At 39.6% G+C, this 27423-nt stretch overlaps 1 protein-coding gene across 8 annotated transcripts in view; it reads left to right on the top strand.

The window, feature by feature from the left end:
* The window catches only part of FRY (FRY microtubule binding protein), a 422104-nt gene that overhangs the window by 189144 nt on the left and 205537 nt on the right, over positions 1-27423 (top strand). For all 8 annotated transcript variants that reach the window (XM_054015341.1, XM_054015336.1, XM_054015335.1 and 5 more), the window contains exons 3-4: positions 11184-11237; positions 24063-24202. In XM_054015341.1, the coding sequence (XP_053871316.1) occupies positions 11184-11237; positions 24063-24202 (194 nt within the window). The remainder of the gene's footprint in view (positions 1-11183; positions 11238-24062; positions 24203-27423) is intronic.

Raw genomic sequence — 27423 nt, 5'->3', positions numbered from 1 at the left:
CTGAACATTCACATTAAAAATGTTGTTAGTAGAAGGTATGTGTAATACGCCTCTTATCAAGAATGTGGTGACTGGAGACAAAAGGGAGCCTGTAATATGTGAGGTGATGGCATAATCTATCACTGATTTAGAACAATATTAGATTACTTTCTTGGAATGCTGGTGAAATGGATACCAGAGTAGTAAGATTGGGAACTAGAGAGTAAAAACCTGTACATAAAGCAAAATTGTAGTGCTCTCACAATTTTTACATCCTGTGATACACTAGATGGGACCAAGCTTATCATTCCATTTATCCAGGAGTGAAACAGAAGGATTTTAAAAAAGACGAGTGATTTCATGAATAGGGGGAGGGATGGTTTCATGACGTTGATCAGTTGAACTTTGAAGCCATCCTCTTTGTACCAGCATTCCTTGATTTCAGTGTAATAACTATAATTGAGATGTATGTTGACTTGATTTTACTAAAGTAAACAGTATTTTGGGGATATGATAATGTTGTTCCATTAATTAATGGAGATATCCCATCTCCTAGAACTGGAAGGGACCTTGAAAGGTCATCAAGTCCAGCCCCATGCCTTCACTAGCAGGACCAAGTACTGATTTTACCCCAGATCCCCAAGTGGCCACCTCAAGGATTGAACTCACAACCCTGGGTTTAGCAGGCCAATGCTCAAACCACTGAGCTATCCCTCCCCCCATATGCACTCAGAAATAAGTAATAACCAATTTCCTCTATCTGAAGTATATATAAGGGAGCCTGTTGAAGTTAGTGTTGCATTTTTTATACTTTTCAAAAGGAAATTCTTCTTTAACAGTTTCAGTTTTTATAATTTTGTATAATACAAATTTGATGTTTTCTTGGAAATGTGAACATTAAATTATGTTCATATCCATTTTATTCTGCTTTTGGTTAATATTTTATTTTGCCCTATGTTGTGACACAGAGGCCTGTTGGTGATTCACTGCGCTGTGTCAGCAACTCTTGCAGGCCTGACAAACTCAATACGCCTGACACATTGCTGTCATACAGTTTATCTATAAAGAATGTTGTATGATCGATCAAATGGAAGCCAGTTACACACTGGTCATTAATATCATTGTGAAATGTATGTATTAACACTATATGAGAAATTATGGATACTTACTGATATGATGCTTCCAGACAGGAGGGCCAGTGGCTATCTCCCTGTTGCTAATGTAACCTGATCATGGTGAAGCCAGAACCAATGGGAAGTTTATTTACATCCGATCAAAACAGGAGGAGCAAATTAAGAGGCGTGTGAGAAGAAACAGCATGGGTAGCATTGTGTCTGCATGCTAGTTGGGGGAAATTTTGTCTGGGTGTACGCATCAAAAGAATATATTTCAAAATTTTTCTGAACTATAAGAAGGAGGGGAAGGAATCCTTTTGTTACCCAACACTGAGGGAACAAAGAGGTCAGCACTCTTTGCATCCATGAATGATAGATCCCCAGCCATGTTGATTGGTGACACTAAGAATTGGCTGTATGTGAGAAAAACTGCTGTAGACAGATTGGAGCGTGCTAAGGTTATAATGTAGTCTCTTAGAAGTGTGTTATACATTTTTTTTTATTTGTAACCATTTCTGTTTTGATTACCTTTGCTTAGTATCTCTTAAATTTCTGGTTTTTATTAATAAATTTATTCTTGGTTTTACTGTAAATTCATCTCAGTGCTGTAACACTAAAGGCTGGTGTTGTAGACAGAGGACTTGGTGATTTCTCCAGTGACAGAGGCTGGATACTGCAGAAGAATGCTCTCCAAAGGGGCTCGAAGATTGGGCTGCACCTAATGCTAACCTGCAAGGCCAGGATAGGACTGAGTAGAGTGCTTGAGTGGTGGAATGTATTGTACTGGTATTGTACTGGAGCTGACACCCATCTACCACAAGATAGACTCCTTCACACTGGAGGCAGGGGCTAACAAGATCACCCATAGTCCCAGCACCCCAAGAAAGCATCACATCTGTCTAGTATTGCAAAGATTATAAAAAATATTCCACACCCAGTTTTGTTCATTTCACTATCTGAGCACCATTATCCCTAATACATTGCACTACAGACAGTATCTGATTGTTAATAGGTGCATAGCAGAGCATCAGGGCAAGCTCAAGCATTCTAATGCCATTACACTGAAACAAGAAGAACAGGAGTACTTGTGGCACCTTAGAGACTAACAAATTTATTATTGCTCTGCTATGCACCTATTAACAATCAGATACTGTCTGTAGTACTCCTGTTCTTCTTTTTGCGGATACAGACTAACACGGCTGTTACTCTGAAACTCCTACACTGAAACAGTGATTTTTTAAAAAGTTATGGTGACCAGGTGATTTAGAAAGAGATTTTGAATACACAGGACATTAATCACCTACTTTTCAACAGTTTCAAGAGAGATTGTGCATTTAACTGAGAGATCTGGGCCATTGTAAGGATTGGAACTTTAATATTCCAAACAGGCTTCCTCATGTAAGAAGTAAAGACAATTCACAAAATGTAATAAAGAAAATAGGAGACAGGAGTGCCTCTTGAAAGAAGTTCAAAATTATTTTCATTACAGCAGACCTGTAAAGCTACTCCTTTCAAGACTACCCTTTGGATCTGTCATTTTGTGAGACTTCTTAGCTGGCTAGACTAAGACTAGCCAGCTCTCTATGGAATAACACACACAGCCTTCGGAAGGTTCTTGAAATCATGTTTTCAGTCACTCTTCTAAATACAGGTTACAGTTTACAAACCAGCTGTGCACCAACCTGACGGTGATAGGATTTCTGATCTTTGTAAAAGTAATAAGTAATGACAGACCTAAAAATTTAAATGGCACCAACAATAGAAATGGCACAATCCTGTGTGGTGCTGATTCTGAACACCTTCCACAAAAAGCTGACCACTTTCAATTCCCATTGAAGTGAATGGGAGATGAGCATGCTGAGGACCTCATGGGTATTGCTGAAGAAAGCATGTTTTTCTGTATTAAAAATATGATGCTTCTTTTAACGTGTTTTAGATAAAAACAGCTCTAGTAATTGAAAGTGGCCTGTGCATATTACATTTTAAATAAAAGTGAAATAAAGAGCTTTTTTTTAATGGTCCCTTCTACTCCCATTCCAATATCCAGGGAATCCCCAAGAGAGAATATGTAGCCTGTTTCCATTTTGTATCAGAATATTCTTGTGTTTAGAAAGCTTTTATAAGAAAATAGGTTTTATCTATGTTAGTAACAGTACAAAGCTGCAGTTATGTGTTAGTTGTGTGCATAATGGTTGCTGTGAATGGAAGTGGCTGGCATTTTAAGTGGAACAATATATCATTGTAATATATTGACACAATGCATTCTAATACACACTACAACATCCCGTTGTTTATTTTTCATGTTTCCCTGAACTCTGAATTTTGTGACAGGTGTTTGGGAAAACATGTGCCTATCTAAATTTTCCCAGTTATATTTGTGTATTGACCTAGAAAGGAGGAAGACGTTTATGACAATATTTTTAATAAAAAAAAAACTTAAAAATTAAGGGAAAAATTCTTCTCTCTGATCTCCAGTGCTTATCTCTAATGTATATTAATGTCAATGTGGGTTTCACATGTGAAACAAATGCAACATATGCAATTGAGAGCAGCACTTCAGATAAGAAATAAGAATGTTAATAATTAAAATGGGAATATTTTCGTTAAGGACTCAATTTTTCTGAAATTATCTGACAGTTTCCACAGTCCAGAATGCTGTGGGTTATTTCAGATGAATCAAACCCTTCTTTATTCATATTTTATGTGGCTGTAATTCTTGGCTCCATATTCAACCTACCTATTCATACAGGAATTGGAAGACCTTTCTGTGTAGCGTAATAAAGCTATAGCAGCTCAGATGGAATGGACATTTCATATAAAAGAGCCTCTCTGTCATTTCTGAGGCGGGTGGACAAAAAAAAGGTTCCCTGAGGCTGAAAAACTTTTTTTTTTTTTTTTTAAATAAATTCATCCATAGGGCAGATAAACTGCTATAAAATCTACTGCACATCAACAGCTTCATTTTATTGTATTTTTTAATCTTCAATACAAACAATACATCTTTATTGTATATAATAGCTTTCATACAAACTGAATCTGAAATACCTCATATAATTAAATAATAAATAACTTTAGAGTTAAATCTATAGTAACAGAGCCAAATAATAAGGAAGAGCTACATAGTCAACAATAATAGAGGACGAGAGAAACTGAGATAATAGGCAAGGGAGGAAAAGTTGTTTTGAGAAGAGAGTTTAAAAGATATAGAGTGATTGAGATATGCTAACACAGGAAGGCTGTCCTAGATAACAGGAGCTTCAGAAGAAAAATCATTTGTGTCTTAGGCACTGAGATTCTATCAGAAGACAGAAATGGCTAGTGCTAAATAAGTGGAGGAAACAGGAAGGGTAATAAAGGTGTATGAAATAGTCGGACATTTCTTTTTCTGAAGACTTCTGTCATAGGGTGGCTGGCCTCTGTGAATGCAGTAGCTCCAGCATCCCTGTACTAGAGCAGGTGCTCCCATTTGGCCAATTAAGAAGGCAGAGTAGGACCTAGGGGTTATAAAAGGTCAGAAACATCCCCAGTTTGTTGGAGAGACCTGGTGAATAAGAGCTGCCCGAGTGAGAACAGCAAGAAGGGTTAGATGGCTGTTGTGCATAAGCCAGAGAGCCAGGGCTGAAGGCAGGAGGAGAAGCAGAGGGAAATGCTGGCTGTAAGCCAGAGAGAGCCGAAGGTAGGAGAGCAGCAGAGGAGCTTACCTGCTGATGTCTCCCAGGTCAAAGAGCTGGACCCAGAAGAACCTTGAGAGGGCCAAAGGGAGTGAGTGATGATCCCCTGGTAAAGATGCACTCCCAGAAGAGAGGCTGTGGGGATTCCCACTGGGAAGAGTGGGGTGACACTCCAGTAGGAAGGGCTGGGGTGCCTTTACTGGTACCAGGACAGGGGAGGATTGCCAGAGTCTCGGTGTGGTTGAAGGTGCCAGTGTATGATACATGAGGCATCATGGCACGAGGTGTTGGGTGATCTTAATGGCTGTTTGCACTGGGGTGAGAAATGAACTATATGAGTTTGAGACTTTATGTTTTGGGCCATTTGCACAATGTCTTATTGTGTCAAGAGAGCTTGCATGGAGTTACTAGGGACTCTGAAATAGGAAACTGAGGCAGGCATGCCTATCATGCTGAATCCTTCTGCAAGAGGGCACTCCAGGCAGGGGCTGCCCTAAGACATTTCACATGGCTGTTTAGCATGACATTAAGAGGACTCCTTGAGTTTACTCAGCAGGGTCTTCCCGACATAATTTCTTGTTATACTCTTCATATGACCATAGGGGAATGCATCCTTTTATATTTTTTAAGTATTCTATTGTCACAGGGTGCTCTACTCACTGCTAGGCTGGCATCTCTTCATGGCCGCTCTGTGGATAAGCTTATGAGGTTGATGCCCCTTTCTCTGGTTTTACGCCATCATTCCATATCTCTCTGGTTTGCAGCCCCTCTCCCTCTCCATGGACCGCAGCGACCTCTTCATGACTTGGCTCTCCAGCCAGGTCACTCAGCGTTCCTCAGTTCCGGGATATAGTCCTTCACAGTCTCTGTCACTCCCACAGTGACCCCGACAGTCTTCCAGTTCACTGCCCTGCCAGTACCACTTCCCCAGTGGCAGATAGGGGAACCCAGGCCAGCCCTCTAGTCTGGGTTCCAGCCCAGGGACTCAACCACATGCAGATAAGTCCTGTTCAGTCCCCAGCCTTGCTTCTTACTCCCTGGTTTGCTTCTCACTCCTGCATTCTCCCCTCTCTGGGGTTTGCTGGCCTCTCTACTCCCTACTATGTGGACTACTTGTCTCTCTAGTCCCCTGTCACACCTCCCTTCTCCCAGGGAGTGACTGTAGATTGTCTCCCTGCAGCCCCTTTCTGCTATCAGCTCCCTGGCTTTATAGAAGTCCCACCTGTTCCCACACAGGTGAGCTTCCCCTAATTATGGCTTTCCTCTCAGCCTTCAGCCTAATGGGTTAATTAGCTTATCTGGCCTCCATTAACCTCTTCAGGGTGAGTGTGGAGCGGACACCCCCTCACAGGTATTCTATCAAATTGATATAAAACACTGCATTCTAAATTAGTAGTAATGCAGTGAGGATGTTAGGCCTTGGCTACACTACCGGGTAAGTCAGCCTAAGTTAGCGTTACTCCAGCTACCTGAGTAACGTAGCTGGAGTCGACATAGCTTAGGTTGACTTACTGCGTTGCATCAATGGGAGATGCTCTTTCATCGACATACCTTACTCTTTTCATTCCGGTGGAGTACTGGAGTTGAACAGAGAGTGCTCTGCAGTTGTCAACCCCCGCTGCATACATCGCAGCAGCGTCGATACCCGGTAAGTGTAAACATGGCCTTCATGTGGAATGATACAGTATTATTTCCAAAGTGGTGGGTGAAGCTTTATTGCAACATGGAGCCACTAATACGTAACTTGCAAGACCTGAATTATAATTCCTTTCTCCAACCATTGTGCTGCTGCCCCATATTCAGGACACGCTGTTTACTTAATCATTATATTTTCTTGAATTTTTTGTACAATTAAGTCTGAGATTTACAATATGTCTTAAAATATTTGTGCTATGCCCTTTTCTGATGTTAAAGGGTTATTATTTGCTTCAGAGACATATTAAGTAAGCAAACGGTGGTTCAAACTTTTATTAGAATATTATTGCGTACAGTTCTGAGACAATGGATCTTTCCTCCTCTAGTTTATGGTCAGAAAGCAAACAAATTCTGTTAGTGTTTACATTTTTATTTTTTGAAAAGCATAGATTTTGTAATAATCATTTTTTGACAGCTGTAGAGGCAAGAGCCAGTGGTACAGGTATAAGTACACACTGTTGCATTGAAGTAAGGTTAACTTGGTCAAAAAGCAATTGATTGTCAGCTGCAAAACAAGGATTTGTTCTCGTGCTGTGGTGTAAGCAAGCCAGTCAGTGAGATAGATGGTTTAAGAGCAATTTGATGATAGGGAGCATTTTAACTAAGAAAAATTGCTAAGTGCTTTAGGATACTAATATTGTCCAAGATGTCAAGCTGTTGAACTGTTAGTCTGGTTCATCTTATAGTGGGTTATAAAAAATACTTCTGCTTTTTGGAATTAATTACTGTTGAGTATTCTGTCTGAAGGAAATTACCACCCAAAGTGAAATTCAACACATGACCTCTTGGTTTAAATAGGTTTTCCAACTACAGGATCAGAGTTTCCCTCAAAACCCTAAAGGGTGTTGTCCTCAGTTTTCTTTCATTTTGGCTCCCACCCGCTCCCAATTTTGAAATTTTCTAACATAAAAACATAAGAACGGCCATACTGGGTCAGAAATGAAAAAAATGTATGCAATTTTGATATTCAGTTCCCAGCTCTGCCATAGGCCTCAGGGTGTCCGTGGGCAAGTCACTTCATCACTCTGTGCCTCATTTCCTCATCTGTAAAGTGCGCATAATTAATAGTAAGTAATGATAATACTAATGACAATCCCTTTCTCTCATCAATTGTATTGTATACATTTTTTTCATTTCTAAATTTCCCCACATATTAAGATCATTTGTTGGTTTGTTCCTAGCCCTTCACTAAAATCTTGAGGAAACCCTTTATATTTTGAAAACAAATTAAATACTTGCTTTGGCATGTCTGCTGCCTCCCTTTTAAGTGTGCATCAATTGACAATACACGTATTAGCCAAATACGAGATGCAGTTGAGTGGGGGAAAAGGCTGAACCCTTGCACAAACGAATGGGGTTAGTGCTATGATTTTTGGCACCCTTTTCTCCCAGTTACTGTTTGTATTATCACTAAGCGGCATAATGAACATATGTGGCACAAATGCCAATAAGCTGCCATGAAACTCTTAATAAAGGTTATTGTGCCACCAGTATACTTGGAAAGGTCACTTTATAGATTGAAGTAGCCACTGCCTAAGGGGAAATACTGAGCATTGTACTGGGCAAAGCAGTGACTAAACACTCAGTAGAAACAACCTGTTCATTTCTCTTCTTGCTAGGCGGTCAGGGGATACTTTGTTGACTCTTTAGAAAGCCTTGTTTCCAGGTAGCATTAAGACTATATCAGCATAATTAATTATCAAATCAATCAACAAATTATACAAAATAATATTCTCCCCATGGATCATGGAAAAGAGGGACATACTTGGTTTTGGGAGAGTGGGAGAAAAAGGCTGCTGATAAGTGATACAGGCACAGAGACATGGACTGTTCACCAGGAGAACTTAAAATTCAATCCACAGTTGCAGGGATCATATATTTTTCAGCCTGTCCTGTAGTTTCTCACAGACTTAGGTGGGAGAATCCTATACTACAATACAGAAGCATCTGCCTCCATGCCTTGTGGGGTCTTTTATCTGCACTTCTGTTCAGCACATTCACATTTTATACAGTGCTGGTTATGTTTAGGCTGCTGCATAAATAACAATAGTAATAGATATTTGCAGTGCTGTTGTAGCCACATTGGTCTCAGGATGAGAGAGAGACAAGGTGGGTGAGGTACTGTTTTTATTGGACCAACTGCTTTTGGTTAAGGTACAAGCTTTTAAGTTACACAGAACTCTTTCTCAGGTCTGGGGAAGGAAGCAGAGGCTCTGAACTAAATACAAGTTGGGACAGATTGTTAAGCAGAAGGGGTAACACATGCTGGAGGCGGACACTTGAAATGGGCAATTGGGGGTTAGATTATGATGCATAAAGGATTTGAAGTAATAGATACATTTCATATATTCCATAAGGAAACAGAAGTTAGACATGTACTTAAATCATTTGAGATTTTAAATGATGATTTATTATTGATTTTTTTTTTAAGTTCAGCCTAGATTCTCACTCCTGTACTTGACATTTTTCTGCTGTAATTTTTTACTGGATGCAAAGTTCTCTAGGCAATTATTTTTGACCACATTAATTAAAAAGAAAATAAAAGAAAAAGGTTTTACACATAACACTCAATCTCTCTGCAGAAATACAATATAAAATATAGTAATCAAATGTAAAAAAAATTAACATTTTAAAAATTCACCAAAAACACTCCATTCTCATAAGCAAAAAAGTGAATTCATTTATTAACTAATGTGCCAGTGAATTTCATTCAGAATGACTCCCCTAAATAAATCTAAAATGTTTTTCTGATTCCCACTTTTTTCCCATAAACTTAATCTTCAAATAACCTGTTGTGTCTCTTTGTCTGTCTGGGAGTGCTCTCTGGGATAGTATCTGAGAGTCCCACAAACTTAAATGCATTTTGTCTGAGACAATCCTATGAGTTAGGGGAAACAGTATCATCTGTTTTACAGATGTGGAACTGAAGCACAGATATATGAAGTGATTTACCTAAGATCATACAGGGAGTCTGTAAAAAAACCAGTAATTTAACCCAGGTCTGTTGGGTCCCAACTCCAGTGCATTAACCACAAACCATTTTACCTCTCTGATAAGATTACACATTTGTAATAGAGGCCCACAGTGTTTGCAAAGCCCACAAGAAAAATTCAGAACTTAAAAAAAAAACAAAAAAAAAACAAGGAGTTCGGTAGCACCGAAAGGATTCCAGTATAACTTTATAAGCTGGTCCAGTGAACATTTTTCTTATCCATTCAAATCAGTAGTGCTGCCACTTCACTTTACTCACTCTTGCTTGTTTTTTCCTCTCCTGTAAATCTCATGCCTGTGTTATTGGTCAATAAATGGCCATTGAGTGCTGGGTCATAAAGTTATAGAAGAAAAAGTTAATTGTTCTTAAAAAGAAAAATGTCTTTTTTTTCTGGACAAACACCAAATTTAAAAATCTGTTGTTAATTATGTAGTATAGCTTTCCAGTCCATTGATTAGTTCTGACTTGCATGATCCTTGGGTTGTGGACCAGGCTGACGTTGTGTACAGAGTCGCTAAGTCATAGTGGGGTTTTTGTTTCACCTTCCCCACAGCAGGTTCGTGGGGGTGAGGGCTTAGTAGGGGTGAGCATGGAATGAGAGCTAGGCTATGATGTTGCAACTCATTACGTAAGCATGGGGAAGATGTCCAGTGCAGGTATTCCATAGGGAAGGGATACAGTGATCAGATAAATGGTTTTGAAAAGGATTTAAAGAAGGTATCTGTTAAAGGAGCAGAAATGGGGGCCTCCTATGACTGGCATGGCAGGGAACCAATCCCCCCCCTTTAGCCCAGCTTAACCCTCATTTGAGGGTGGGGGATGGTAAGGTCCCAGCAGCAGGTTGGCTGGGGACCAGGATGATTGAAGCCCCCCAGGTAGATATTGAAATGGAGCTACCTGCACTGTACACTTTTATCTGCCAGGTGCTCCCAGACAGTTAATAATAAAGTTGTGGTCTAAGTAAAACCACATCCAGTGTTTCCTGTCCTCCTTCCGGGAGGGAAACATTTCTTCCCAGCCCTTCCCTCAAGAAAACAGCTGCTAGTGCAGTGTCCACAGCAGAGTCTGAGCAAACCTGGTATTTTGCCACTTTCGTGTGTGGGAGGGTGCGTGCTGCTCTGCTTAGTCTGAGTGAAAGAGAGGCTTCTCTCACCTGGCTTGCATCTGTATTATTTCTGCTCTCTTCTGGTCACCTGGTGGACGAGTCAGCGTCCCCACACTGACCTGCTCTGCATCTGCAGCAGCATCCATGCCTCTGCTCTTAAAGAGGTATACCCCTCCCCCCAGCAGGCCAGACAATAGCCCTCCACTTAAGGTCCAGTGCAGTCATTTTTGTATTGCAAACTACTTTCCCTGGCCAAAAAGTATCCTGTAGTTAAAGACAGTACCTACAATACGTATAGGAGGAAACACTGGAACTCATTTCAGATCTCTTGTATAGTTGACTGTTGAGTAATTGCAGAGCAATCTTATTCAATCATCATAAATTTTAGTCATTTTTCTTTAAAAGGAGCTGAATAATACTGAAAGGAGCTATTCCAATGTTAATAAATGTGCATGGATATGTCGTCTTTTGTGTGTGCATGAAGTAAAGAGCTTTCCCGCACTACAGTAGGTGGGAAGGGAGAAGCTGTCTGGAGAGAATGGTAATAGAAATGTAATAGTAGTGTTGCTTGAACATCTCAAAAGGTGTCTCTTAAATAATATATATTTTTTAATATTTAATTTTAGGAAAAGCCACTGACCAAATCTCTGCAACGAGGAGAAGATCCCCAGTTTGATCAAGTAAGTGATATCTAACTCAAGGACATTTCTTTCTTGTTGCTTCTGTTTCCCCTGACAAAATCTCAGTATGTGTAGGCCAGCCTAGTGTCCTCATAACATTACAATGATTTGCCAGGCAGGCAATCAAAGTCTCTCATTCTACTTGAGGCTGTAGAACTGAAAGTGCTCTGTCTAATAATCTGCCTTAGGAATTAGGAGTAATTTCCATTTCTTCCAAACTTAGTATTGTTTGTCACTACAAGTTTCTAATTTTTTTCCCACACATTCAACTGTGGATTTTTTCTGATGTGATTCGTGAGACGAACATCATATCTTCTCGGAACATTCCAAACTGATGGACTTCTGGTTCAATGTTAGAAATAAGATGAAAGAGTTATTTTGGGGCTGTAGCCCCAAATTCCTATTTTATGTTGTTAGTAAATCAGAGCACTTCCTAAAAGATTTTGATTTTGGAATCCTTGTCACTGAAGTCATTTTAATCAGTTTTTTTTCTCAATAGGGCTGTGATCATGCATAATTTATGTCCATGCTTAACTTTATGCAGTAGGAGTGATCTCACAGACATTAAAGTTAAACATGTACGTGAGTCTTTTCAGGATTGGCCAGGGCAAATCATTGCAAAAATAAATACCCACTAGAGAAATGTTGTCAACAGGAAGAAAGATAATTAACAGAAATAAAATTATTTACTTCCTCTAATAGATTAACACATAAAATAGATCATTTGAGGAAAAATGGGCCAAGTAGGATGAACTGGTTAAAAATAATTTCATATATTAGATTTAGCTTTTTTGTTGTGTACTGCTTATATAAGAAAATAAATTCTCCTGTCCTGAATAAATCATCATTGCTGAGATAAAGATCAGAAAAAATATGTAGTAATAAAAGATATCAAGTTTATGTATATGCAGGATACCAGAACTCACAAAACTAATTCTGTAGGATACTTTTAGTGAATCTCCTTTTAAATTGATATGGTTAACTTAAAAGTAATACTTATAAACAAACACATTTCTTTAATTATGTTACTGATTATACTTTAGATCAGGGGTCAGCAACGTTTGGCACGCGCCTCGCCAGGGTAAGCACCCTAGCGGGCCGGGCCAGTTTATTTACCTGCTGACGCAGCAGGTTCAGCCGATCGCGGCCCCCACTGGCCGCAGTTCGCTGTCCCGGGCCAATGGGGGCGGCGGGAAGCTGCAAGCAGCACATCCCTCTCCCGCGCCGCTTCCCGCCACCCCCATTGGCCTGGGACGGCGAACTGTGGCCAGTGGGGGCTGCGATCGGCCGAACCTGCCGTGTCAGCAGGTAAATAAACTGGCCCCGCCCGCTAGGGTGCTTACCCTAGCTAGCCGCGTGCCAAACGTTGCTGACCCCTGCTTTAAATTATTTAAAATGAAAGAATTTTAAAAATGCAACTTGTCTTTGTCTATGCTCTTTATCTATTTTTGTTGTTTTTTATTTTTCCTCAGTTTGCAAAATGAAAATCAGTTAATTCAGTTTCATTTTTGTTTATAATCAGTTTCTCTGTAATGACTTTAGTGCAGCAGTGTTTGGTTGTAAACACTGCAGAGAAATATCTGTTTTTTTTAATGCAACTGTTTTGTGTTCATTGTGGAGACAATTCTATAGGTCTTAAATGTTATTAACGCATAATTTTCACAACATTTTAATTATGGGCCTAATTTAAAAGGGAAGGCTTGAAGATCTAGGCTCCAGCCTAAATCGCTTTCCTAACAAAATGAGGTAAAATTACTTAAAGGCCTATAGGTGCTTTTGAGTCCCAATGCCAATTTTTTGGTTCTACAATCTCAATTTCCTATTTTTATGACTGTTTTCTTGTTCCCCTTGCTATGAGAGAAGAGACTCACACAAACAGAAGAAATTAAGTTATAAGAAATTAACTAATGAAGGCACCAGTACATAAACTCTTTAGGGCCAAATCCAGCAAAAACTTAAGCACATGCTTAACTTTATGCACTGTGAATACGTCTATTGATTTCACTAGGTAGTGTCATCAGAGGTTTCACATGTGCCTAAGTATTATCTGCAGGCCTTAGGGCTAAGCAAATTGTGTTCCTTTATTAGGATAAATTAAAATTCTTATTCATCTCCTAGCTGTTGCTACAGTGACAGATAAAAGTTTGAACAGCACCTGTTAAGTCAAGGTTGATTAATGAGGACATACGGTGCTTACTAGAGTAAACCAGCCATGCATTTCCAAGTTGTAACAGGTGTTGAATCTGAAACTGGCAAAGGGGGGAGAAAGATAGAGATATAAACAAGCTTTGAAATACATAGCAGCTGTATACAATTCTAACTGCATATCTGTCCCTATATATATTATAGACAGAGCTGGTAGCAAAGTCTGTAGTTAAGCATGCTTGACACTTCCTGTTACAAGACCCTGTTTTCAGTTGCTTAAAACTTTGACAACCTTAAAACTGTCCAGGCTGAAATTTTCCAGGCCAGCTGTCTGCCTCAGGCAGAATTGTTTGGGAAAGTTTCAGCCAAAATGGTATAGCCATTTCTAAGAATGAGATTAGGGAGAAACACATTGTTTTGCTCATGTTAAAACATTCTTAAAACTCTTTTGTCTAGAAGTACTAGGGTCTCTGTGCTTTGGAGCAGGGACTTGAAGCTTGGCAGGGTAATTGGCTTAGTCTCAGGGATGTGTCTCTTACCATCTTAATGAAAATCTGCCCAAATTTGGCCAAATTATATAAGTCTTTAAGTATGCCTACGTTGCAGTCAGAGGTGTGACTGCAGCATGATTAGACATACCTGAAGATGGCGTTTATCTAGCCAATTCAAATAAGAATAGCAGCAAAGCTACAGCAGCATGGGCTGCCACTTGAGTATGTACTTCTATGTCTACACTGCAATTAAGCAACCTTGGCTGGCCATGTCAGCTGACTTGGGTTCGCGGGGCTCAGTCTGAGGGGCTATAAAACTGCAAACTGTCCCTCCCCTGCATCCACAGCTGATTGGTCCCTCCTTTGCAGCTGCAGCTGCAGGATCCTGCCCTTCCAGGTCCTGGCTCCCAGCCCTGGGGAGGGGGAAGTCATGCAGGGAGGTGCTGTCAGATGGGCTGGCGATGCATCCTGGGCCTGCACCCAAGGCTGGCTCCAGCTTTTTTGCCGCCTCCCCCCCCCCCCCAAAAAAAAGCCACGATCGGCAGCACTTCGGCGGCTGCTTCATTCTTCTCCGAGAGAACCTGAGGGACCCACCGCCGAATTGCCGCCAAAGAGCCGCCGGTGCCTGGAGCCAGCCCTGCCTGCACCTGCCGTCCTGCCACCATGACAGGGAGTGACACTGCCCCCCACCTTGAGAGTGAGGCTGCAGGTACCCCCTCCAGTATTCCACAGGTAACCCTCCAAGTACACACACACCACTCCTCCAGCACCCCAACTATAGCCTCCCAGCTCCCCCATTCCCCTCTGCCCCCAGCAGTGTCCTTTTTGGGGGAACCCAAGATATGTCAGAGGAATCGCTGTGCAGATCTAAAAACAGAAGCCTATTTCTTTTATGTTTTACACTTGTAATAAATGTAAGTGAAGGAAACCATCAAAGTAGAAAATAGAAACTAAAATAAATAAGAGGCTAAACAATATGATAATTAGGCTCAACAGCTGTCCATTGTTTATGACAACTTTGAGGTGGTGGATAATGTGGTGATAATCACCAGCAAAATCAGTATTCCCATTCCACAGTATGTCTGCAAGAGACAGTACATGAGTAATCACATCAGTATTATGATTGCATTCATCTTCCTGAACAGCTGCATTACCATAGTTGACCCTCTTTGTTTTCATTTTTTCCCCTTTAATTCTTCAGTCTTACACAGTAGCCCTGTTCACTAGAGGAAGGGTACACAATGGAGAAAGGATGAGGAGATTATGTTTATAGGACCTCAGGAACTGGTGTGGGCCCTTAATCACAGATTTGGATATAAAACAATGTGGAAAGAACCACTTCAGGAGACAGATTCAAGGGTCATAGGTTCAAAAATTAATTTACAGTACACTAAAAATAAATGTTATTTTGTTTAAAATGTATCTTGGTGCCAAAGTAGCTATCAGCTCTCCAAAATGAAGGCAAAGTAGGTAAAATCACCCATCAATAAACTCACGATGCTGAGCTGGTGTTTGAACTGAGACCACAAACCATAACTAACAGGTCTAATTTTATCCTTACCAGCTTTAAGAATTTCCCTTTTTATGTACATATTTCCGGAGACTTTTAAGTGCACAATACTGCCATGAAAGAATACTGCTTGGAACTAAGATGCTAATAAAAGAAACCTACACTATCAGAAAGCCACTATTTGCTCTTCATATTGAATCTTGGTCCTTTTTTTCATGAGGGAATTAGCTTTTTTTGAAACTGTGGCCTTTGCAGAAAGGTGATTTATGTGTCTCAAAGGCACTTATAGCATGTAACTGCCTCGGATAAGAGCACAATGCAGCGCATCACCTTCTACTACAGTCTATAGAATTTGAAGAAGGAATTTTTTTTAGTTTCTCTTCTAGTTTTTAAATATTATGGGTGAAATCATGGTCCCACTGAAGTCAATGGGGGTTTTGCCATTGACGCCAATGAATCAGAGTTTCATCCTAGGTCTTACTTTACTAAGGCCTTTTATGCTTATAGTTACGTTTCCATTATAGACCTTTATTTTGGCCTATTTTCCCTACTCTGAAATGAGTGAAGTGCAAGAAACCTTTAACAAAGGAAAAGCATTCTTATATAACTATGAGTATCCTAAATATATCTAAGAAAATAATATATGACTACATTCTGTTCTCAGTCATACTGGTGTAAATGCAAAATGACTCCACTAACTTTTGAGTTATTTTGCATTTATACCAGCATGATTGAGAGCAGAATTTGTCCCACAGTATGCAAGACAAAACAATTGTTCCAACTCTGTATTATTAAAATGACAGTAAAATTCATATGTATGAAAACATGTTATAAGCAAAATGAAAAAAATAGAAGCTAAGTTCCAAAATATTAATGATATAATTGGAAATTGAGCTAGTAGTGAATATAACTGCTGTTGAATTTATCACTTTTGTGGTAAAATAATATTTGAAATATAAAAATGCAGATTAATTCAGTCATTAATATAGTATCAATACATTTTTTTTCATTTTCAATTGAGCAGTATAAGAAGACTTTTATGAAAAACTGTATATAAGTTGTAGCAAACTGTCTAGAGCAAAGTTTCATTAAATCTATTTTTTCAAATTATGCCAAAATAAATATTAAGGAAGCATTTACATAAAGAACATTTAATGCTCTATGAACACAAGGTTTAAACAGCTCTGTGCTTGTGTAGCCCTGATATCCTTAAGCTGTACAGTATGTCGTTCATTTATGATGGAATAACACGATCATGCAACAAGGACATATTTGTACATCTGTACACTCCCTTTCAGTAACAGCACAGACCTAGAATTCATCTCACCACTGGATTTGCTTCCCATAAATGGAGTTGAGTAAGCAACATGCTGGCTAGACTTTCCTCCCTTCCTGTTCTCTGAGAACCAGGTCTTTGCAAATTCCACCCTTCCTTCCTGCCTTAAAAGAGCAATGACAGAAAGATTAAAAAAACTCTATTGACCTTTTATCCATACTAAAGACACCCACTCTAAATTTACTGGCGAAAGTATGGCATGTGGGTATTTACAAAGAATTACTTTGACTTTTTATGGTGAGTAAAATCATTATAGTTGAGATTTGAAGAATAGCACTGACGCATACTACGGGGAATGTGCAGTTACACCTAATTCAGCTACATAGAGCTGAATTTTATGATCGAAGATATTTCTGTGTCAATTATGCATTTTTCTTTATGGGCACGACAGTTAGCATGAAACGCACAATTTTCCAAAAAGAGTATTATCCTTTCAAAATGAAATATCTTTTCAAAATGAAATAGCCACACATTGGTGTTAGCCTTCATAATTAACTATTAATAAATAACCTTTGAGTAGTGTCCTTATGGGTGCTCCACTTCAAGTGTGCATGCTCCCCACACGCTTTTAATCAGAGATTTTCATTAGCAGTGTCCATTCCCTTCACATCTTTGTACCCTGCACTGAGGCTGTCTAGCACTGCCTGGGTGAACTACCCTCAGTTCCTTCTCAATTGCCTCAGTCTGAGACTAAGCTTTAGCATGTCTACCTTGCGCATGCTTTGGCTAACAGGTTTTTCCTAGTTGGCCAAAGCAATGAAGTTGTGGAACTAGTGCATAAACCATTGCATAAACATTTCAGCAATGTACCTCCTTGGCATCAAAACATCCTGGTTGATGCTCTCACCAGACACTTCTTCCAGGACTACAAATGGGAGTTGGACTCTAGGATCTTCAACATCATGTTTCAAACTTGCGGATTTCAAGAAGTGGAGCTCTTTGCCACTTCTATGAACAGAAAGTGTTGTCTGTTCTGTTGAAAAGGGGATCTAGACTGCCATTCTCTGGGGGATGCCTTCCTCCTATCTGGGATGAAAGGACTGTTCTAGGCGTTTCCCCCAATGCCTCTGATATTGAGGGTAATGGACAAAATCAGACGGGACAAAGCCAGGGTTATTCTAATCATACCAACGAGGCCAAGACTGGCTGGTGTCCTTACCTGTTTCACCTGTCCCTCTGTCCAGCAATCAAGTTTCCAGTCATCCCTCATCTCTTCTTCAAGGATGCCGGTTGATGCTTCATCCCAACCTAGGCATTCTCCATTTTAAGGCATAACTCCTCAATGGTTCACGTAGCTAGAGTCTTCCTGTTCTACAGAGGTACAACAGGTGTTATTAAACAGTAGGAAAGACTCTACCTGAAATACTTACCTTCAGTAGTGGAAAAGATTTATCCATTGCAGTGAACTTCACGACTTGCACCCAAATCTTCCTCACTCTCGGTTATCCTGCATTACATGATGCAACTGAAGAAAACAAGATTATAAAACAACTTGGTCAAGATTCACATGGCTGCCATAACAGCCTTTCCTTCCCCAGTTGACGGGTTCTCAGTGTTTGCTCACTCAACAACTCTAAGGTTTATCAAAGGATTGGGGAACCTTTTCCCTCAAGGGAAAGACCTCACTCCAGCTTGGGATCTTAGTCTAACTTTCAGATGTCTCACAATATCTCCCTTTGAACCAACGGCTACCTGCTCTTTACTGAACTTATCTATGAAGAGGGTCTTTTTGGTAGCCATCACATTGGCCCAAAGAGTCAGAGAAATTGGGGCCTTAATGGTAGACCCTCTTCAAGGACAAGATTTCTGTATGTCCACATCCTAAATTCCTACCTAAGATGTCATCCAAGTTTCATTTTGATCAGTCCATTCATTTACCATGTTTTCCCCCTAAAAACACATAATTCCAAACAGGAAGCTTCCTTCCATACCTTAGATGTCAGAAAAATGTTGGCCTTCTATCTAGATAGGGCCAAACCACTCTGGAGGGCTCCTGTTTGTTTCCATTGCAGAAAGATCTAAAGGATCTACAGTCTCCACCCAGAGTCTATGAAGGTGGATAGCTGAATGTGTTATTGCATGTTATGATGTGACCAGCATTCAAACTCCTTCTAGGATGTTAGTGCACTCTACAACATCACAATCAACATCTATGGCATTACTTAAAGATGTTCCAGTATCTGAGATCTGCAGAGCCACTACACCGTCTTCAGTACATACCTTCTCCAAGCACTATGCCTTGGTCCATGTCTCTATATCCAATACGTCAGCTGGCTATGCACTACTGTCTTCAATTCTGGACCTGATTATGAAGATCCCTCCTCCTTGCAGGGATACTGCTTGGGAGGCATCTGATGTGAAGCACCCATAGGGACACTACTAGAAGAAGTTATTCACCCTGTGCAGTAACTGTAGTTCTTCGAGATCTGTGCTCCATTACCTGCCCTCTTTCCCCTCCGCTTCAGAGTTTCCTCTGTGGGACTTGGGACTGAGAACAGTTCACTCACACAGCCCTATGGAGCCTTGGTGCAGGGCATGAGGACATGAAGGATGCATGCGCAGTCCGAACGGATACTGCTAACGAAAATCTCTGATTGAAAGTACATGGGGCACACGGGCACTTGAAGTGAAGCACTCATAGGGACACACGTCTCAAAGAACTACAGTTAGTGCACAAGGTGAGTAATCTCTCCTTTTCTTATAGTGCATACAGTATCTGAGATCTAAACCCTTGTTTATTAAGAAGTAAATGAAAAAAATGTACTGAATTATTCATGTTTTTTTTTATACATCATGCAGTAAAGTGGCTCCGAAAATGCCCATCAATGGAAGCTCCTTGAGGTCTTTGTGTGATTGACAAGCACAAATTTAAAAAGGTGTGGCTTCTGTAAAAGGCTGCATTAGTTTCCCTCATCTTCCACGACTTCTCCATGCTGCATGCACACCACAATCTGGTAGCTCTCATCCTGATAGCCTCAGACACTAATTTGGCAATGGTGAATGTGATGTAAAACACACATAAGAGTACCCAACTTTTGAGTAGGCAAGCTGTTACTACTTTTTATTTGGCAGCTATGTCACTCATCCCAGAAGACATTTAACAATATGTGCTGCTCATATAATCTAATACTAGAGAGTAATAATTATTAAACAACCATATACCATGGAACTTGAGCTTTCCAATGTAGGGTGGATAATTTCCAGACAGACACCCTATGTAGGAGTACACTGGGTAATATTAAACATACATATGTAATGGGAGAGAGCTCTCAATCACTTTTAAAAACTAAAGATAAATTCCTCAAGAAATTTGCTGTAGTCTAGACTAGAGCAGAGTTGAGCCAACTGATTCAAATAAGCTCAGCCTTGCTCCTGAACCTTCACCAAAACTTGAAACAAAATTGACTCAACCATTTTAGGAGTTTTTTGTAATGTGGTTGACTTTTTCCATGTTTGCATTCCTCTGGGCTTCCATATTTTGGCTGGGACCAGGAGCGGAAGTGCTTCACCCCCCTTCACATAACACAAGAACTATGTAATTAATAAGCAGCAAAAGGAAGTAACAAAAGGAAGTACTTCTTTCCACAATGCATAGTCAATATGTGGAACCCAAGGGATGTTGTGAAGGCCAAAAGTATAACTGGGTTAAAAAAAGTAAATAAGTTCACAGAAGATAGGTCCATCAATAGCTACCAGCCAAGATGGCCAGGGATGCAACTTCATGCTCTGGGTATTCCTAAACTTCCAACTGCCAGAAGCTAGGACTGGATGACAGGGGTATGGATCATTCAAAACTGCCCTGTTCTGTTCATTCCTTCAGAAGCATCTGGCACTAGCCACTGTCAGAAGACAAGATACTGGATGAGTTGGACCATTAGTTTGACCCAGTATGGTCGTTCTTATGTTCTTACGCTGAAATCTGCGAGAGTTCTCATGAGATTTCCAGCCCAATGCTGCAGAACCAATAGGTCTAGATAACTCAGATAAGCTTTGGATAGATACCAAAATTTTTGAATTTGTATTGGAATGGAACTTTTTGAGGCTTTCCCATTGCTTGTCATGAACTTTAAGTAACTCCTGGTGGCGAACCTTTTGTGCAAACTTGAAGTAAATTATATAAATCTGTTGAATCAGAGTTAGTAGTAAATGGGAGAAAGAAACTTCATTTGGAAGAGTATTTTGCCTTTTAGGGTTTAGCTTCGTTCTGCAGGAAATCATAAATAAAGAGCTCTGCAACTAATTTTACTTGATTCAGTTGGCAGTGTGGCTTTGGGTGCTCATTTATGTGGCATTATGACCTGGTGCCAACCAGGGCTGGCTCCAGGGTTTTGGCCGCCCCAGACAGCCAAAAAAAAAAAAAAAAAAAAAGCCGTGATCGCAATCTGCGGCGGCAATTTGGCGGGAGGTCCTTCGCTCCAAGCCGGAGTGAGGGACCATCCTCCGAATTACCGCCGAATAGCTGGACGTGCCGCCCCTCTCCGGAGTGGCCGCCCCACTTGCTTGACAAGCTGGTGCTTGGAGCCGGCCCTGGTGCCAACCTAAGCAGTGCAGAAGTCTATGTAAAAGTGAAAATATGGGCTTGTTTTTTTAAACTAGCATTTCACTAAAAATACAAAAAAATAAAAAATAAACAAGATATCAACAGTACCACTAATCTATCTCATGATCTTGTATTTGTAACTGTCTCACTTCCCATGCACCCAGAATTTCCTTATCTTCCAGATCCCTCATAAAAAGCCACCTCTTCCACAAAGCTTTCTTATGGTGACATGCTCATTAATGATGTGTCTGCCTTTTTTCATATTTGGCCTATTTCTGTGTATTGTATTCGGATGGATGATGTGTAAACTCTTTGAAGAAGGGACCTTGTCTTTTTACAGGTTCTTTAAAGTGTCATGTACATTTATAGTGCTGTTTTAATTAATAATAAACATTAATGGCAGCTATACTAGAAAAGAACGTGTTATAAACAACTGGGGTGAAAAACAGGTTTCTCTCTGGAATGCATAGAAAACATAATTTAATTATGCTTGCTTCTTCTCTGCTACATACATTTCCCAATCTAGGTACTTTATTGTTATGAAGCATCACATCTTGTTACAGTATTTTTGATATGACAATTGATAGCCATTGAAAGTGTTGGGGTAGGGACTCATTGACTTTTTATTTAATTCAATGCAAAGTTGAATATGTTCGTGCAAGTTCATATTTTTAAATTGAGAACAACATTTCCATGTTCCTACACCTGCCCCTTAAAAAAATTGAATCAAAATGTATAATGGGTGCTCTGCAAATGGGATCTCTGCATAAGTTTTATACTCTGGCCCAACCTGTGTTGTTTAATTATTATTTATGACTAATAAAAATTGGTGTGACACTCTGCAGAAACAACTTTTTCAAGCTTTAGAAAGTAAGATAAAATTGTCTAAGCTGTAATTTGATAGCATCCTGAATTGATAGTGATTAGCATTTTGAGCTGACAATATTATTTATATCCTTTACATGCTTATCTGAATGCTTATGCTTCAGGGCTTTAGTATAATTTAATGTGAACTACTGTAATATTTTTTCATTGAACGCCCCTGATGCTACACCAAATTACAGTGTCTTCATACCAACTTCCAGTTATTGGTTTCATGTATCAAATAATAAAATGTGTTGAAACAGCTGGACTGAAATATGTATGCTTTTCTAGAAAGAATAATACATTTGTAGAAATGTACTATGTTTACACAGGAAATAGGTGTAATTTTTTGGTTTAACATGATTCAATTCTAGCCCATAAGTTCTAGTCCAGGGATCGGCAACCTTTGGCATGCGGCTCGCCAGGGTAAGCACCCTGGCGGGTAGGGCCAGTTTGTTTACCTGCCATGTCCGCAGGTTCGGCCGATCGTGGCTCCCACTGGCTGTGGTTCGCCGCTCCAGGCCAATGGGGGCTGTGGGAAGCGGCATGGGCCGAGGGATGAGCTGGCCGCCGCTTCCTGCAGCTCCCATTGGCCTGAAGTGGCGAACCGCGGCCAGTGGGAGCTGCGATAGGCTGAACCTGCGGACATGGCAGGTAAACAAACTGGCTCTACCCGCCAGGGTGCTTACCCTGGCGAGCCGCGTGCCAAAGGTTGCTGATCCCTGTTCTAGTTCATGATGTCTGAATACAATTGAAAATAGTAATAATACTTAGCACTTTTCATCCTGAAAACATTTCACAAACTTTAAGCCTCATAAGATGACTGAGAAGTAAGTTAGTTCTGCAGCTAATCAAAAATCTGCTGTCTTATAATGAAATAAATCAGAATTTAGGTTAAATTGCATTTCTGAATGAGTTGTCATTCCATAAAGGCTGCTATAAATGCATTTACTACAGTTTAGGAACATATGTTGTTAGGTTAGGTGTTAGAATAGGGAATTTGACCTCCTTTGGTCTATTCCTGGCTTAGTCACTGACACTCAATGGGCTTGATCTTGCAAGGCTTTGAACTGTCAGGACTTGATCTAGCAAAGCATTTAACTAGACGCTTAACTTAAGCGTGTGGGTATCCTAATGGAGTTAATGACACTACTCACACATTTTAAGGTAAGCACATGCTTCACTGCTTTTTTGGTCCAGGGCCAGAGTGCTCATCGCTTTGCAAATCCTCTGACAAATCACGTCTAGGTTCAGCAATTCATCCATCTGTAAAATGGACATATTTCCTTACCTTGGAAGATGCTCAGACACCATGGTGGGGAGCATGGTATAAAAATTTAGGCCTAGTTTATACTACAAACTTAGAGCAACGCCAAATGCCTTATGTCGACCTAATAATGTATGTGTCTGCACTATTAGGTCCCTTCCACCGACCGTACTTGCCTGTTACGTCAACTTAATTACTCCACCTCCACAAGAGGCGTATCACTTAATTCAATGTTGGTGAGTCGACAGAGAGGCAGTGTAGATGCAGTGTTGTGTAAGTCAACTGAATTGGCCTCCACTAGGTGTTCCACAGTGTTCCGCTGTGATTGCCCTAGTGATCATTTTCAACTCCACTGCACGGCAGCCAGGTATACAGGAAACAGCCCCTCCCCTCTTAAAGATTCTTTCCAAGTTGTTGCAAGATGTAATTAATATTTTTAATGCACTTTGATATTAGATGAAAGGCACTATAGAAGTGCAAACCATTTTACAGTTCTGTTTGTATGTATGTGTGGATAAAGAACATTAAGGTGCATTGCTGGTGGTAAAATAAAAAATTCAAATGGAGATAAAAACAAGAGCGAGTTTAACCTTTAAATATGAATTTACAGCACTCTTTGAAGGTGAAGATAAAGCTTGAATACTCTCTGAATTATGATGTTTTCCCCCATAGGTAATAAGCTCAATGAGCTCCCTTTCAGAGTATTGCCTACCCTCTATTCTGCGCACTCTTTTTGATTGGTATAAAAGGCAAAATGGCATAGAAGATGAATCTCATGAATACAGACCAAGAACAAGCACTAAATCCAAAAGGTACACTCTTGAATAAACATAATTTGGATTCAAAGATGTAATGTATTACATTTAAGTGTTCAGCTTCTGTTATACTTTTTATTTAAGTGGCTTTTCAGGCATTGAAATTTTGGAAAACAGGAATTTCAGGAAAATTCTGGTATTGGGTGACATTTCTGAATTGTAGGCAATCCATTTTTTGTATATCAATTTGAATAATCACTTTTTAGCTGAATAAGCAAAACAAATGTCTAAATATTTAAAGGGCACTCTCAAGATTCTTGGGCTTTAAATACTACCTATCTGTATTATAACATACTATCATTTTATTCTTCACATCAAGTTTATAGGAGTCTACCCCCAGACCACCTAAAGAAGGAGTGCAATATTCTTACAATTAAAATTATGCTCCTGGACGATCCCATATCAACCAGAGTATTGGTCCTCACCACCATTTTGAATTTTGTGAATGCCATTTAAATAGTGCTTTTCATCTATTGTGTCCGTCTGCTTTACTCTTGTGAGAAGGTACTGTACTGACAATAATCTCCAGGCGCATCAGAGAGCAGGATTGTTATAGATTTAGTAAGCTGCTTGTTCACAAGAATAGAACAGATGGTCTAAGAAACAGTAAAAAACACTATAGATTGCATACTTGCTTTCTCATATACATATATCCATATACCAAAACACTGCAAATAGCTCACTTGAAGAGCTCTAGCATAGTGGTCCTCAACTTTTCCAGACTACTGTACCCCTCTCAGGAGTCTGATTTGTCTTGAATACCCCAAGTTTCACCTCACTTAAAAACTACTTGCTTACAAAATCAGATTATAAAAATTCAAAAGTGTCACAGCACGCTATTACTGAAAAATTGCTTATAAAATATATCAATTGGAATATAAAAATTGTACTTACATTTCAGTGTATGGTATATAGAGCGGAAAAACAATTAATTGTATGAAATTTTAGTTTGTACTGACTTTGCTAGTGCTTTTTATGTAGCCTATTGTAAAACTAGGCAAATACCTAGATGAATTGATGTACTCCCTAGAAGACCCCTGTATACCTCCAGGGTTATGCATACCCCAGATGAGAACCACTGCTCTAGCAAATATTAACCTGATCCCAAATAAGTAATATATGATGTTGTATGTTAATGTTCTATTGTAACTTTGCCTTAATGAAGTTTCAAAACAAAACAAAACCCAATAATGCTACCTAAACCTCGTATGATGTAATTGATTCTTTTTTTTTAGGGAACTAGATAATTGGCGGTATCTGAGGTCTGCTTTTAGCAGAGAATTTTTTTAAAGAGTTTTTAGTACACTTTTATTCTTTGAAAACTATAACTGCTTGAAAAGTGGCCAATAGTTATTGAAGTCAATTGGAGCTGTGGGGCCTGCTAGAACTTCAGTTCTTCAATGAGGATATAAGATTAGCATTTCATAGATTGTTATGAAAAATACACTGGATTTTCTCAGATTATTGTAGACTAGCAGGTCAGATCACACATCCCTTATATTCATCCTGATCAATGAAAGCACTAAACACATGGTTAGTTTTAAGCACAGGTAGCCTAGTAGACGTCAGTGGGATTATTCATGTACATGAGAACTGTGCTGATCTTTACTGGTGTCTCAGAAAAATATCCTACTTAAATCAGTGGGAGTTTTGACTGAGAAAGGTTACAGGGCTGGACCTTTGGGGATTGATAGCCATACACTTAAAAGTTCAATTTTTCTCATGACAGCTTTTCAATATACTTTAAAACTGAGCAAACGTTCACACTTATTTAGATTGGAAGCTACTCAGAGCAGGACCATTTCTTGTACATGTTTTATATAGCATCCAGCATGCAGTTAGCATTAATAAATAATGAAAGTGGAAAGCTAAGGAAGATATAGAAAGAGGATGCTGGCTGCTTGTGGATTCTCAACCAGTGAAAGGCATAGAAAAGACAGATAATGTCTTATTTATTATCCAATCAGATGTTGGAACAGTCAACCTCAAATAAGCGTGCTAACTTGGACTTTTTGCTCACTTCTTAGTTGTCCAAAAATTCAGTTTCATGTTATATTAAATCTACTTTTTACCCTATTGTGCTAACAATTAACTGCACATGGGTGAATGAACTGGTATATAATAGCTGTCACATAAATGAAAGTTGAAAGAGACACCATTAATCTTTCCATATGTTCGAAATACCTCTTCACCCCACATCATACCACATCAAACCACTCAAAAACAAATGTGTTGTTTTTAATTATGTTTTAATTTTAATTATACTTTACAATATCCTTTAAATCCTTTTAATTATCCTTTAAAAAGTGGAAGTTAAATCCTATTAAGGATAACAGAAAGGAGCATAAACTCTGGCAAGTGAAGTGTAAAAATATAATTAGGAAGGCCAAAAAATAGTTTGAAGAACAGCTAGCCAAAGACTCAAAACATAACACCAATTTTTTTTTTTTTGGAAGTACATCAGAAACAGGAAGCCTGCTATACAACTAGCGGATCCATTGGACAATCGAGATGCTAAAGGAGCAATCAAGGAAGATAATGCCATTGTGCAGAAACTAAATGAATTCTTTGCATCAGTGTTCACAGCTGAGGATGTGAGGGAGATTCCCAAACCTGAGCCATGCTTTTTAGTTGACAAATCTGAGGAACTGTCCCAGATGGAGGTGTCATTAGAGCAGGTTTTGGAACAAATTGGTAAATTAAACAGTAATAAGTCACCAGGACCAGATGGTATTCACCCAAGAGTTCTGAAGGAACTCAAATGTGAAATTGCAGAACTACTAACTGTGGTATGTAACCTATCATTTAAATCAGCTTCTGTACCTGATGACTGGAGGATAGCTAATGTGATGTAAATTTTTTTTAAAAGGCTCCAGAGGTGATCCCGGCAATTACAGGCCAGTAAGCCTAACTTCAGTACCAGGCAAATTGGTTGAAACTATAGTAAAGAACAGAATTATCAGACACATAGATGAACACAATTTGTTGGGGAAGAGTCAACATGTTTTTTGTAAAGGGAAATCATGCCTCACCAATCTACTAGAATTCTTTGAGGGTGTCAACAAGCATGTGGACAAGAGTGATCCAGTGGATATAGTGTATTTAGATTTTCAGAAAGCCTTTGACAAACACTCTTAAGCAAAGCAAGCTGTCATGGGATAAGAGGGAAGGTCCTGTCATGGATCCATGGGTGGCGGGTGAACCACCGGCTGGGGGAG

Source organism: Malaclemys terrapin, chromosome 1, assembly GCF_027887155.1.
Source record: "Malaclemys terrapin pileata isolate rMalTer1 chromosome 1, rMalTer1.hap1, whole genome shotgun sequence".
Classification (NCBI taxonomy): Eukaryota; Metazoa; Chordata; order Testudines; family Emydidae; genus Malaclemys; species Malaclemys terrapin.
This window is presented reverse-complemented; position numbering and strand designations above follow the sequence as displayed.